General features: G+C 40.7%; 1 protein-coding gene across 1 annotated transcript in view; it reads left to right on the top strand.

Moving 5' to 3' along the window:
• The window catches only part of anapc1 (anaphase promoting complex subunit 1), a 54,399-nt gene that overhangs the window by 12,144 nt on the left and 29,402 nt on the right, over positions 1-12,853 (top strand). Inside the window, 9 exon segments of the mRNA NM_001079398.1 lie at positions 3,934-4,140; positions 4,777-4,872; positions 6,263-6,353; positions 6,492-6,557; positions 6,990-7,127; positions 8,084-8,224; positions 8,565-8,625; positions 10,833-11,020; positions 12,070-12,144. Coding sequence (NP_001072866.1) covers positions 3,934-4,140; positions 4,777-4,872; positions 6,263-6,353; positions 6,492-6,557; positions 6,990-7,127; positions 8,084-8,224; positions 8,565-8,625; positions 10,833-11,020; positions 12,070-12,144 — 1,063 coding nt within the window.

Raw genomic sequence — 12,853 nt, 5'->3', positions numbered from 1 at the left:
TACTCCTGGCAGGGCAGACGGCCCCAAGCCAAGCCTACCGACAAGACCACTTCCGCATGACTACCCCAAGGGGGGAAGTCCCATCCCCGTAGGAGGAAGGCTTCGTTTCTTCCACGAAGCCTGGCTCCATCTCACTTCGGACCCCTGGGTGCACAGGGTCATATCGTCGGGTTACCGTCTCGAGTTCCAATCCAACCCTCCAAACAGGTTTTTCATGTCTCGACTGTCCCAGGACCCCCTCAGGCAGTCCGCCTTCCTCTCTATCGTTCAGGACCTGCTGGACGAGAGAGTGATCATGCATGTTCCCCCAGGAGAAAGATTCCGGGGATTCTATTCCCAAGCGAGACGGATTCTATACCCAAGCGAGACGGGTCCTTTCGTCCGATACTAGACCTCAAGCAGCTCAATTCCTTCCTCCGGTTCGCCCGATTCAAGATGGAATCTCTCCGGTCGGTGATTGCTGCTATGGGCCCCAACGAGTTTCTCGTGGCCCTGGACATAAAAGACGCTTACCTACATGTCCCTATTTTCCCTCCCCACTGGAAATACTTGCGTTTTGCTGTCAAAAATCTCCATTTCCAGTTCACGGCCCTCCCCTTCGGTCTCACCTCAGCACCGCGCATCTTCACCAAGATAATGGCGGCTGCGGCGGCATCCCTCAGATCTCAGGGCGTCTCCATCACACCTTACCTGGACGACCTTCTTCTCAAGGCCTCATCCCCTTCTTTGGCAACATCCCAGCTGAGCCTGGTCATAACTACGCTGACATCTCTGGGCTGGAAGATCAATCGAGAAAAATCCCGTCTTACCCCATCGCGCCGGATGCCCTTCCTGGGCATGATCTTCGACACAGCACAGCAGAGAGTGTTCCTCCCCCCAGAGAAGATCTCTCGGATCCAGGACCTCAGTCGTCGTCTGATCCATTCCACATCTCCCTCCATCCACCTTGCAATGCAGGTTCTGGGATCCATGGTTTCTGCCATAGAGGCCGTCCCCTTCGCGCAATTTCACCTACGCGAGCTCCAGTGGAACATCCTGGATCAGTGGAACCGCAAATCCCTGTCCCAACGGATTCAGATTCTCCCCAGGACGAAACTCTCTCTTGCATGGTGGCTCAACACCTCTCACCTAGCCAAGGGACGTCCTCTCCAGGAACCCACCTGGCGCCTTCTCACCACGGACGCCAGCCTCAAGGGCTGGGGTGCTGTTCTGGACCATCGGTCGGCCCAGGGGACTTGGTCGAAATCCGAAGCTCGCCTACCTATCAACATTCTAGAGATCAGGGCAGTCCGTCTGGCGCTGCTCCACTGGCAACATCTCCTCAAGGGTCAAGCCATCAAGGTACAATCCGACAATGCCACCACAGTTGCCTACCTGAACCACCAGGGCGGGACCCGGAGCCGTCAGGCTCTCAAGGAGGTCAGTCTGATTCTGACCTGGGCCGAGGCCTCCGAGGTTCGACTGACGGCAGTCTACATTCCCGGCCTCGAAAACTGGCAGGCCGACTATCTAAGCCGACAGCAGCTCGACCCAGGAGAGTGGGCCCTAAGTCCCACAATCTTCCAGGGCATCGTCGATCGGTGGGGCCTCCCAGACGTGGACCTCATGGCCTCTCGCCTGAATCGCAAGGTTCCCCAATTCATGGCCAGATGTTGCGACCCACTGGCTCTCTCAGCGGACGCTCTGACAGCCAATTGGAACTTCCCTCTTGCGTACATCTTTCCCCCCCTGCCCCTTCTGCCCAGAGTCATCAAGAAGATCAAGGCCGGGTCCGGCACTGTAATCCTTGTAGCCCCCTTTTGGCCCAAGAGGGCCTGGTTTTCCGATCTGGTTGCCCTCAGCAGGGCAGAACCCTGGCGCCTGCCCCTGGATCACGATCTCCTAATGCAGGGCCCAATCTTTCATCCAGACCCAGCCTTCCTCAGTTTGACGGCCTGGCTATTGAGTCCCTAGTGCTCCAACGCAAGGGGTTCCCTCCAGACGTCATTCGCACCATGATGGCAGCCCGGAGGCCAATATCCTCCAAGACCTATCACCGAGTTTGGAAGACCTTCAAGGACTGGTGCGATTCCGCGGGCCATTCCTTCCAGGTTTTTTCGCTTCCCCCGGCTACTGTCCTTTCTCCAGTCGGGTCTCGCTAAAGGGCTCTCCTTAGGGTCTCTTAAATCTCAGGTCTCAGCCCTATCTGTCCTCTTTCAACGACGACTAGCGACCTTTCCGGATGTGGCGACCTTCCTACAGGGCGTGTCGCGGCTCCACCCCCCCTTCCGGGATCCTCTTCCCCCTTGGGATCTCAACCTTGTGCTCACTGCCTTGCAAGGGCCACCCTTCGAGCCCCTGGCCAGCATCCCTCTGATGTGGCTTACATGGAAGACAGTGTTTCTCTTGGCTATCTCCTCAGCTCGGAGAGTGTCCGAGATCTCGGCACTATCTCACCTCCAACCGTACCTGGTCTTCCACCCGGACCGAGCGGTCCTCAGAACTCTGCCTTCCTTTGTTCCTAAGGTTGGATCTTCATTCCACATCAACCAGGACATCACCATTCCGTCCTTTTGCCCGCAACCGTCCTCCCCCAAGGAAGTGGCTCTGCACTCCTTGGACCCGGTCCGGGCGCTCAAGTTTTACCTACACCGGACCAAGGACATACGTCAATCTACATCCCTCTTCATCTTGCCTTCCGGGCCCCAGAAGGGTGCTCAGGCTTCTAAGACCACAATCTCCCGCTGGATTAGGGAGGCTATCCTCAGAGCATACATTGCCAAAGGGAAGTCGCCGCCTCTCCGTATCAGAGCCCATTCCACCAGGGGAATTAGCACCTCCTGGGCCTTCAGAAACAGGGCCTCAGCCGAACAGGTCTGCAGGGCCGCTACTTGGTCCTCCATTCATTCCTTCACCAAATTTTACAGATTTGAGATATTTGCAGCATCTGATGCTCATTTTGGGAGAAAGGTACTGCAAGCAGCAGTTGCCTGAACCCGCTTCTCCCACCCTTCTTTCATGGGGCAGCTTTGGTATGTCCCCAAGGTCCCTGTGTCCCACAGACATCTGCAAGAGAAAAGGAGATTTTGTGATAACTCACCGTTAAATCCTTTTCTCTTAAGACGTCTGTGGGACACAGGGCTTCCCCCCCGGAAGCGGTTCCTTTGGAAGGTTCTCTGCCTTATGTATATAGTTCTGTTTTACTGTCTATTATCTTGTTGACAAAACTGGTTCACTCAGGAAGTGACAGGGGGTATAGTAGCAGGGAGGAGGGGCTTCTTCCTCTTCTTCCTCTTCTAGTGTCCTGCCTCCTGCTAGTAGATACTATACCCCAAGGTCCCTGTGTCCCACAGACGTCTTAAGAGAAAAGGATTTAACGGTGAGTTATCACAAAATCTCCTTTTTTAAGAATATAAATTAGAACATTGGAAAGTAACCTCAGTAGTACTTGCTTGTTAATAATACGCTTAGAAACCGAATTGCTCCAATCCTAAAATTTTTAACAAAACCAAACAAAGGAAACTTATACTCTCTGTTTCCCAACTTAGAAAGGGTGACATGACATGAAAGATTTTATCAGTTATATAAATAGAGACTGTGTGCAACTTTGCAGTCTGTTTCAGTCTGTACACTATGAAATAAAGTTGGCTGTTATGTGGCAATAAATAATTCTCAGATGTATCAGTTTTGACACAGTGGATTGATCCATTCCACTCGCAGAACACTTTCTGGTGCTCAGCACCAGTATCTTTGCCGCTGATTAAGTAACATAGGTGCTTAATTGCACTAGTGTAGTTATAAGACCTATTTGGCTAAGATCAATGGACAACCTGACCCTGTCCAAAGGTCTTGACCAGGCAAGGATGGGCAGAAAAGTTAAAGGGTTTTTCCATAAACTCTTTAGCTGTCGTGGTTGAATGTTTCTAATATTTGTTTTAACCTTTTTCATAACAGCCGTTCCCACTCACCTGCATTAGGGGTGCATTCATTTGCTGGCGTACAACGGTTCAACTTCTCAAGCAATACCCCATCACCAAAGAGATTAGGTGCTTCTGGTTCCCCTAATAGCACATCCAGTGACTTCCTTTCTGTTGAAACTGAGCCAATAGTTCCAGAACTATGCCTTGACCACCTGTGGACAGAAACTGTTGCAAACATAAGGTATGTCATTGAAACATATCTATAGCACTCTCTGTCTTGATATTTAATTTTTGAGATGCTGTTTTCAAGACTACTGGAGTGTCTGTTCAGAGACATCAGTTTTAGGGGCAGTTAGTGAAGATTGTTCCATACGGGATTTTCTTAATGCAGTAGTTAACCTTAAATTGTTCTTATAGTATGATGTAGTCCATGCCATTTACAACTGTCTTTTTATTTTCTGTGGTTTTTACATTTTAAAAATTGTTCTCTTTGCTCTCAATAGTCATCTAGTTGCTAGGGCATAGTTTACATAGCACCAATATAAGCAATAATCGGAGAATCCATCATTGATTCCAGAAACCAGATATTTAACAGCAAGCTGGACAGAGGCAGAAAAGTGTCAAACAATTAAACATGACATTAAAAAAAATGTTTAAATGGTTCCTAAGAAGAGGCAACATACTAAAATGAATTTAAGATTCAGCTACCCCTATTTTAAATTCATTCTGTAGTGGATTTCTAAGTCTCCAAAGGCTGATTCCTACACTGAAGCACAAATGAAAATGTTCATTTTTTTTAATTAAGTTAAATTAATGAAGGTTGTAATATTTAAACTTGTTGTTTGTTTGGTTTTTTTTTCGCCGTTTCTCCACACAGAGAAAAGAATTCTCAGGCCACAAAAGTATTCATTACAACTGATCTTTGTGGCCAGAAGTTTTTGTGCTTCCTTTTAGAATCTTTTCATCAACTGCGGTGAGTTTTCTAAGCTTTTTAAATCCAAGGACACTGAGTGTGAGTGATTTTTTTGTTATTGGGTACACACACATTAAATACACACACACTGAGTGTGAGTGATTTTTTTGTTATTGGGTACACACACATTAAATAGCAATAGAATGAATAAATAAATAAAATCACAAGACAAGGAGCTGGCAAATGGCAAGCTTTCTAGTCCAGGTACTAGTCTAGTGATTTTCTGCTGTCTTCACTTAAGACCCCCTCAAGTTCACCAGGGCCCCTTTAGTTATATATCCATACAATATCTACACAAAAAAAATATATATCCATACAATATCCACATGAAAAAATTATGTATCCACACAATATCCCTTTAGTTATAATAACATTACAGGTATATAAAAACATTATATTGATATAAACTCTAAACTCAAAAATATTTATGCCAGCAAATAGGTATTCAACCCCAATGTGACCCCCGAATACCTTTCATTTGGGCTTTAATGATATAGGACAGTAATTTCCAACTGGGGGGCCCACAATCTGGCTGCTGTGTAAGCTTTAAATGGTATCAGTACTGAGATTAACTAGCCCCCTGCATTATTCACACCTCAGATTCAGGCTGTATACCTCTGCATTGTTTGCACCTATAGGTTCCAGAATTGTTCACACCTGTGAGACTCTGCATTGTTCACACCTGTAAGACCATAATAGATTTTTTTTTTGCCTCAAATATTTGTTTTTTTTTTTTAATGTGCTGCCACAATTAATGTGGGCATTGTCTTAAAGGTTTTTGTGATAACGTGGGTGTTTAAAGTAGGTGTGATTTAAAAAAAAAAAAAAAAAAAAAAAAAGTGGTCAAAACTGGGTCCATTATCGATCCTCTACCATGCTAGAAAAGTTCCGCTAAGTTAACCTTAACTGCAGCCTGGACCCACTAGGAGAACTTGCCTCACATGGTTGTTATGGTTGTTGTAACCCCTTTAGTTCTTTAAAGCAATTGTGTGGGAAGGTAAATAATTTATCTAAGTTTTATTCCCAAGTTTAATAAGCTCATGTATTTAAGCCTAAAATACTCTCAGCATTCATAAGAAGGGAATGTCTTGTTATATCTGGCATGTCCATAAATATGTATTTACTAATACTCCAATAAAAACTGGTAGATCGGGGGGCTTTGTTTCATGATAGATAGATAAATACATAAATCCCATGGGATACATAGATATATGTATGGGATAAAAATAGTTATTAGGTAAAATAAATAGTTCTTATTCTTAGCTTTAATGGTCCTGGTTACTCTAGACGTATGTACTCGCAGTGGTAACATCATTTGGGTTACCTACAAACAGAGAATGGAAAGATGGGGTACTAGCCCCGTTCTTTTTGCATATTTTTTTTTCCCCAGCCTGGTAAAGTTTGAAGAAAGCAATGATAAGTCCCAGCTAATCTTTGGTTCGGTTACTAATATCTCTGCAAAGGATGCTGCTCCAGTAGAGGTAGGTAAATTACCTTGAGTTCCTCTTCACTATATGTTCATAACCTGTGCTTCTCTAATGCGCAGATATAGGTTCCCATCATTCCCTAGATTTTAGCCATGCTAGAGTTTACTGATGTTTGTCATGTTTTGCATTTAGGCCATTGACACTATGGTGGTCCTGGAGAACAATGGGAACTTGGTCCTGTATACTGGAGTGGTTCGTGTAAGTGTTTATAGTTGATAATAATTATATCAGTTGAGATCCAAGGGGTGTGCCAGCAATGCCTCTGAAACCACATCTAGTTTGTCTATACTATATGTACATTCTGTTAACATGACAACGTGTTTCAGTACTGCAGTATGTCGCTTTGAGGTTCTTCTGACTGCTGTAACACATAACCTCGGGCTCTGATAATACCTTGCTTTATGTAAATCTCAAACAACCAGGTGCTGTCAGTAACCACAAAGCTGCAGTTAAAACGACATTAAACATTGTTTTCTAAAACCTCTTGCAGTTCATTTTAAAAATAAATTTATGTCAGCACTCAGCATTCAGCCGTATCAAAAATGCATTAATAAAATTAAGGCTGAATGGATTGGAAAGTAACCCCACTGGACAATAATATTTTCCTGTTTTGTTTCTCAATTGCTAAAGGTTGGAAAGATTTTCATTCAAGGATTAGCTGCTCCATCGCTCGGCATGTCCAATCCAATGCCTCGTCCTAGCACTCCTCTGGAAAGCATCAGCACCCCTGCAAAGCCATTAAATAAACACCTTGCTCCTATGGATGAGGTGAACTATTTGCATTATTTTACTTCATTATATATTCACATATATTGTTTTTAAAGGAGAAGGAAAGGTAAAAACTAAGTAAGCTTTATCAGAAAGGTCTATGTAAATAAAGCCATAAGCACTCGCACAAACGCTGCAGTTCTCTGTCAAAAGAAACAGGATTTGTTGTCTCTTTGTTTTCCTCTGCCAGAGACATGCAGCTCTCTCCCTTCTCCTGCTCCCCCCTCCCTCAAGAATGCTAAGAACTCCGTCCCCCCAATTTAGAAATGTGAATCTGAGCCAATCATCCTCATAGTCTTACTAACTGAGCATGTACACTGGTCTGGGTCTTGGTGCAGGAGTGAGGCATTATGGGAACTTTCTTTACACAGCTCAGTGTTTTTTTTTTCATATGAGGCGTTTTATCATCTGAACTGGAGAAATATGGGGAGATTTAAGGGCACTATTGAGAGAACTGAAGGTATGCCTGCAGCTTGAGATTAACTCTTTATTAGCCTTTCCTTCTCCTTTAAATGAATCACTGAAGGTGTCATGCACAGTACACTTTGCTCATTGTGTGTGGCACTGTGCAAGGAGCAGCAGGCCTCTGCACTCCATTTCGAGCAGTATTTTTTCAGTCTAATCCAGCTTGCATTAGGCACGCTAGATTCAAAAGGTGTGGGCAGGAGGAGGCATATAGATTACCTGCTCTGTACCTTGCGCAGGTGCAGCTCGCATCAGCTGTCCTACCTGCCTTCTCTAAGAAAGGTGGTAAGGACAGGTCTGGAGTGTGCCTCCTGAGAATGGTTTCTGCAGAGAGCACTTTTTTTTGTGTTTTTTTTTTAATTCACTGCTCCCTGCAAAGAGCAGCACACACCTGGGCGCAAAATGAGGTCTAAAGGGTGTACTCTTGCATAAAATGTATATGATATAAATGATAATATATGTAGACACATACTTCATGATAATTTTTGTAGGCTGGTATGCTGTCTCCTGTGCCAGAGTTGCGGGATTCCACCAGGCTGCACGAGTCTACCTATTTGGATGACTGTACATTCCACCAGTTTGGGACATATATTCATTCTGTGCGAGACCCTGTGCACAACAGATTGACTTTGGTAGGTAGTCATATATGAAAACACACACACACACACATATATATATATATATATATATATATATATATATATATATATATATAATTTTAAAATTATTTTACAGGTAAATTCAACAATTTCCTTGCAAATTTAAATGAATAGTTTTAGAGATTTCTTTATTTATAGGTTGTAATTGAACCAGGTGGGGCTGATCTTGCTATGGTTGTTTAGGCTTGTATTCGTCACTGCAACTAAAACAAGATCCAGGATTCATAAAGTATATATTGTGTAGCAATGTAATAAACTTTAAAGTTGCATGCATACAGGTTATAGACACTGTTATTTTCATTTCCTATTCTAGGAAATTAACAATGGATCCATGGTTAGGATCAGTATCCCAGACATTGCAACATCAGAACTGGGTGAGTTAAATATAACGCGGATGGGATTCTTGTACATTGCTATTGTTTGTTCTATGATCTACCCTAATAGGGATAAAATGACATCTTTAACTTTGAAAAGAAAAAAAAAAAAAAAACAACAACAAAAATTACTGGATGTAAAAGTCTGTGTGAATCTACATTCATCCAGTCCATATTACATATATATATATATATATATATATATATATATATATATATATATATATATATATATATATATATATATATATATATATATATATATATATATATATATATATATATATATATATATATATATATATATTTATAGGATAGCCTTGTCAACTCTAGGAATCTTGAGTTTTTCTCTTGTCAGTGGCTTGCTTTATTTCCAGTGCCTTTTCTGTCAAAATTAAGATTATAAATAATAACACATTGGATAAACAAAGTTACTGTTATTAATTAATGTAGTTAATTTTTTATTTTTGAAGGAAAAAAGTACTGTAACTTTTTTATGAGAGAATTTTGTGTAGTGCTGCGCCTTCCCACAACTGGAAGCACTAATGTAATCTGCACCACTGTGTTTCTACCATCCTTTTGGAATTTTTTATGCTTATATGTAGTGGTGCAATAACATCTGCATTTTTTATGAACCCATCTCCAGAATCCACACTGTGGTTGATATGTGGCAGCCCTGGCTATATTTTAGGGGTCATGGGGTGCAGTCACTGCTCCAGGGAATTCTCAAGTAGCTTGTTATTTGGCGAGGCCTTTCTCAAACTACAGGTATAGGATCTGTTATCCAGATAGCTGCTAAAATTGCAGGGTAGATATAAGGGTGATTAAGCTTGGTCATCTTTTGTACTATTGGCCTTTTGCTATAACAAGGAATATTTTATGCGTATGTAACACTTCTGTATTATTTGATATACATTTATATTTAATATCCCAGCTCACCTGCCTTGGGTTGTCTCTCAGGGGTTCTTAGACCAGTCCAGACGAGAAGCCAGAGGGGCTGTTTTAAGATGCCATAGACAGTAGCTATTTATTAGACTGGTGCTGGCTGTTTTGGACCTAGACTTGTAGGTGTCCATTAAGATCTTGCCAGTCATCAGTGAGTCGTCCCTGACACTGTAATGATTTGAGGTGTGAGAGCACCCAAGGCTATAATGCAGGTGTGTCTAATCTGGCCAAAATAGCTTCAGACATACAAAAGGGATTGATGATTCACAATCAGTGCCCCCTGTGCTAGATATAAATTCTTTGAAAAGTGCAAGGTTTTTAAAAAGTGTGTTTAGTTTACAAGTCTATTATCATAAACCTGCTAAACAACTTTACAATGTCAAATTAAACTACATATGGTGGTCCTTGCTGTTTTACCAGTTATATTTTTTATTTTTGTAAGCTGGCAACACTCTGCTTAGGAAAAAAATATCTCCTGACCAAAGCACTGGTCTCAAAAGCTGATTCTTCATCCCATTATCAAGACCCATCAATGGATCAAACCCCATTTTTAAGGTGTAAGACCACTGAGCACTTCAACACTCATTAAAGCACAAGGTTAATTAAAGGTCTATAATTTTGGCAAGATCAGTTGCATTTTCATTATTAATTACATGGGGGCAGAGTCATCAAAATGAGAGTTTAGAGCTTAATATATTAAAACTCATGCAAGTTCTGTTTATTCCTATGGGAACTCAGCATTTGATAAATACTCTTCTAAAAATCCTTTAGGAATGAATAGAATTTGGGTTTTCACGTATTAAGTTCTAAACTCACAATTTGATAAATCTGCCCTATAACTTAGTCTTAGTTAGCTCCCACAGTCATATTTTCTGCAGAAAGACAGGTCAAACCGCATGTTATTGTAGCAACCTCAAACCTCTGCCTTTAATTGTGGTTTTATGCCGTTAAAAATGGGTGTTGGAGTGTTTGAGTCCTGTTGCAAGTCCACTGCACACACTTCGGGTACTATATCCCATACAGTATATATATATTCCCAATTGATCTGAAAATTAATGTTAATATATGCTGTCTTGGGGATCTGACTTACAATACACCATTTCTGCAGCAAAATGGGATTATATCTGGCAGTCTGTACTGAAAATAATAGTTATTAAAGAAATGGCCTGTAAACTTCTGTCTAGTTGGTATATGACACCTGTAGTGAGAGAGAATGTAATCTCCTATTTAAAGTGGATTTCTTTCTGATTCTTTTTCAACAGTTAAAAAATGCCTGCAAGCCATTAAGTACATCCTGCCAAAAGAAATAGCTGTTCAAATGCTTGTCAAATGGTACAACTGTCATAATGCACCAGGAGGGCCAACAAACCACTCTGAATGGAATATGTTTGTTACTTGCCTTATGAACATGATGGGTTACAACACAGACAAGCTGTCCTGGACTCGCAATGTAAGCTGACTGCATGTGAATGTTAAATTCAGGGCTAGAGCTGCCTGGATGTCTGGTTTAGCTTCGTATAACTGTACTCAAGCAACAGTGGTCACAAGGATATTCTTTCATTATTCTTGTATGTATTTGCAAAGACTGCAAATATTAATTATAATTATTTATAAGTTTTAGGTGACCTTTAAATGTACTTTTAGTATAGACATTGATTTTTATATTTTGAGACAATTTACATTTGGTGTTCATTTTATATTCTTGGGGTTTTCAGTTTTTTGTTTAGCAGCTTTTAACTTTGGAATTTCAGCATCTACCTGGTTGCCAGGGTCTGATAAATATAGCAACTAGGCAGTGGTGTGAATTAGAGACTGGTATAAGAACAGAAAAGAGACTTAATAGAAAAAAACAATAAAATTGTAGGGGGAGATGTATCAAAGTTTTAGTTCTTGCTCTAAAAAAACGATTTCACATAATGTTTCAAAAACTTGAATGTCTGGTATTTATTAAGTGCAGAAACACAGAAAACTCAAATGTTAAAAAGTAAACGCTTGTAAATTTCTATATAAGTCAATGGTCCTAGGCAAAGTCAAGCCATATTTTCAAACTCCATTTTTTTTTGTTTTTGTAAACTCGAAAAAATTCTAGGTATTCAAATTTTTTTATTCAAATAAGTTGTTCTTATTATTAAATAAGCAAGCACTCGATATACAACTTTATTGGATTTAGAAAAAAAAACTGGAAAGCTGATAAATAGCAATTTATTTTTTACTGCTGGGGCCAGTGACCCACATTTAAAAGCTGGAACTAAGCAAAACAATTTTCTAAGAATAGAACATTTTATAACGTATTAAAAGTTAACACCACCCCTTTAATTGCTCACATTTTATAAACATGAATATGCAATTTTTTTTTTTTTTTAAATTGCACAAAGTTTCATAGAAGAAACATGAGAATTCTCAATAACCGTTGAATTGATATGACCATTGCTTTCTCTGGATCCAAGCAGATTTCAGCTAGGAAAGGAAAGTGATATATATTTTTTATTTCTTTTGCAGTGTGATTTTGAAGGATCATTATCGCCTGTGATTGCTCCTAAAAAGGCAAGACCTTCTGAAACTGGATCTGATGAGGTAAATCACCCAAACGAAATCATAAAATCATACTCTCAGGTATATGGTTTCATATAAATCAGAATCCTCATTTGTATCTTTTAATTCACATATATGTAGCATAATAAACATTGCTCCTGCTCTATGCACTTTATAAAAAAAAAAATCACCTGCATTTTGTTTATCAAAAAGATGTAGTGGGTCTCTTATTCCTTGGATGCCTGCCTAGGCATTTTACTGCTTTGGCAAAAAACTGTTCGCTTTTTATAAAAGGGTGTTTTCTATTTGAATTAACTTTTATGGGGTTATGTAATACAAGGCACTAAGTTTGCCCAAGAGCAGTAACCCATAGCAATCAATCAGCATTCACTGGTCGTCTGTTTAAAAGCAAACATCTTATTGGTTGCTATGGGCTACTGCTCCTGGGCAAACTTATTGCCTTTTAATACATAACCCCGTAAAAATAAACTTTAAGAGGAACCACCCCTTTATAAAAAGGGAACAGAGTTTTTTTTCCAAAACAGCAACTTTTCAATTTATCTTCATTTTTTAATTTCTGAATTATTTGCCTTCCTCTTCTGAATCATTTCAGCTTTCAAATGGGGGTCACTGTTGCTAGCAACCAAAAAATGAATGCTCTGTGAAACTATAATTTTATTGTATGTTTTTTTTTTTGTTTTTTTTTTTACTTCTTTGTATTTAGGCACCATACTATTTATATTGCAGTCTC

Source organism: Xenopus tropicalis, chromosome 5 (assembly GCF_000004195.4).
Source record: "Xenopus tropicalis strain Nigerian chromosome 5, UCB_Xtro_10.0, whole genome shotgun sequence".
Lineage (NCBI taxonomy): Eukaryota > Metazoa > Chordata > Amphibia > Anura > Pipidae > Xenopus > Xenopus tropicalis.
Note: the sequence above shows the minus strand (reverse complement) of the source record. Positions and strands in the feature narration are given on the sequence as shown.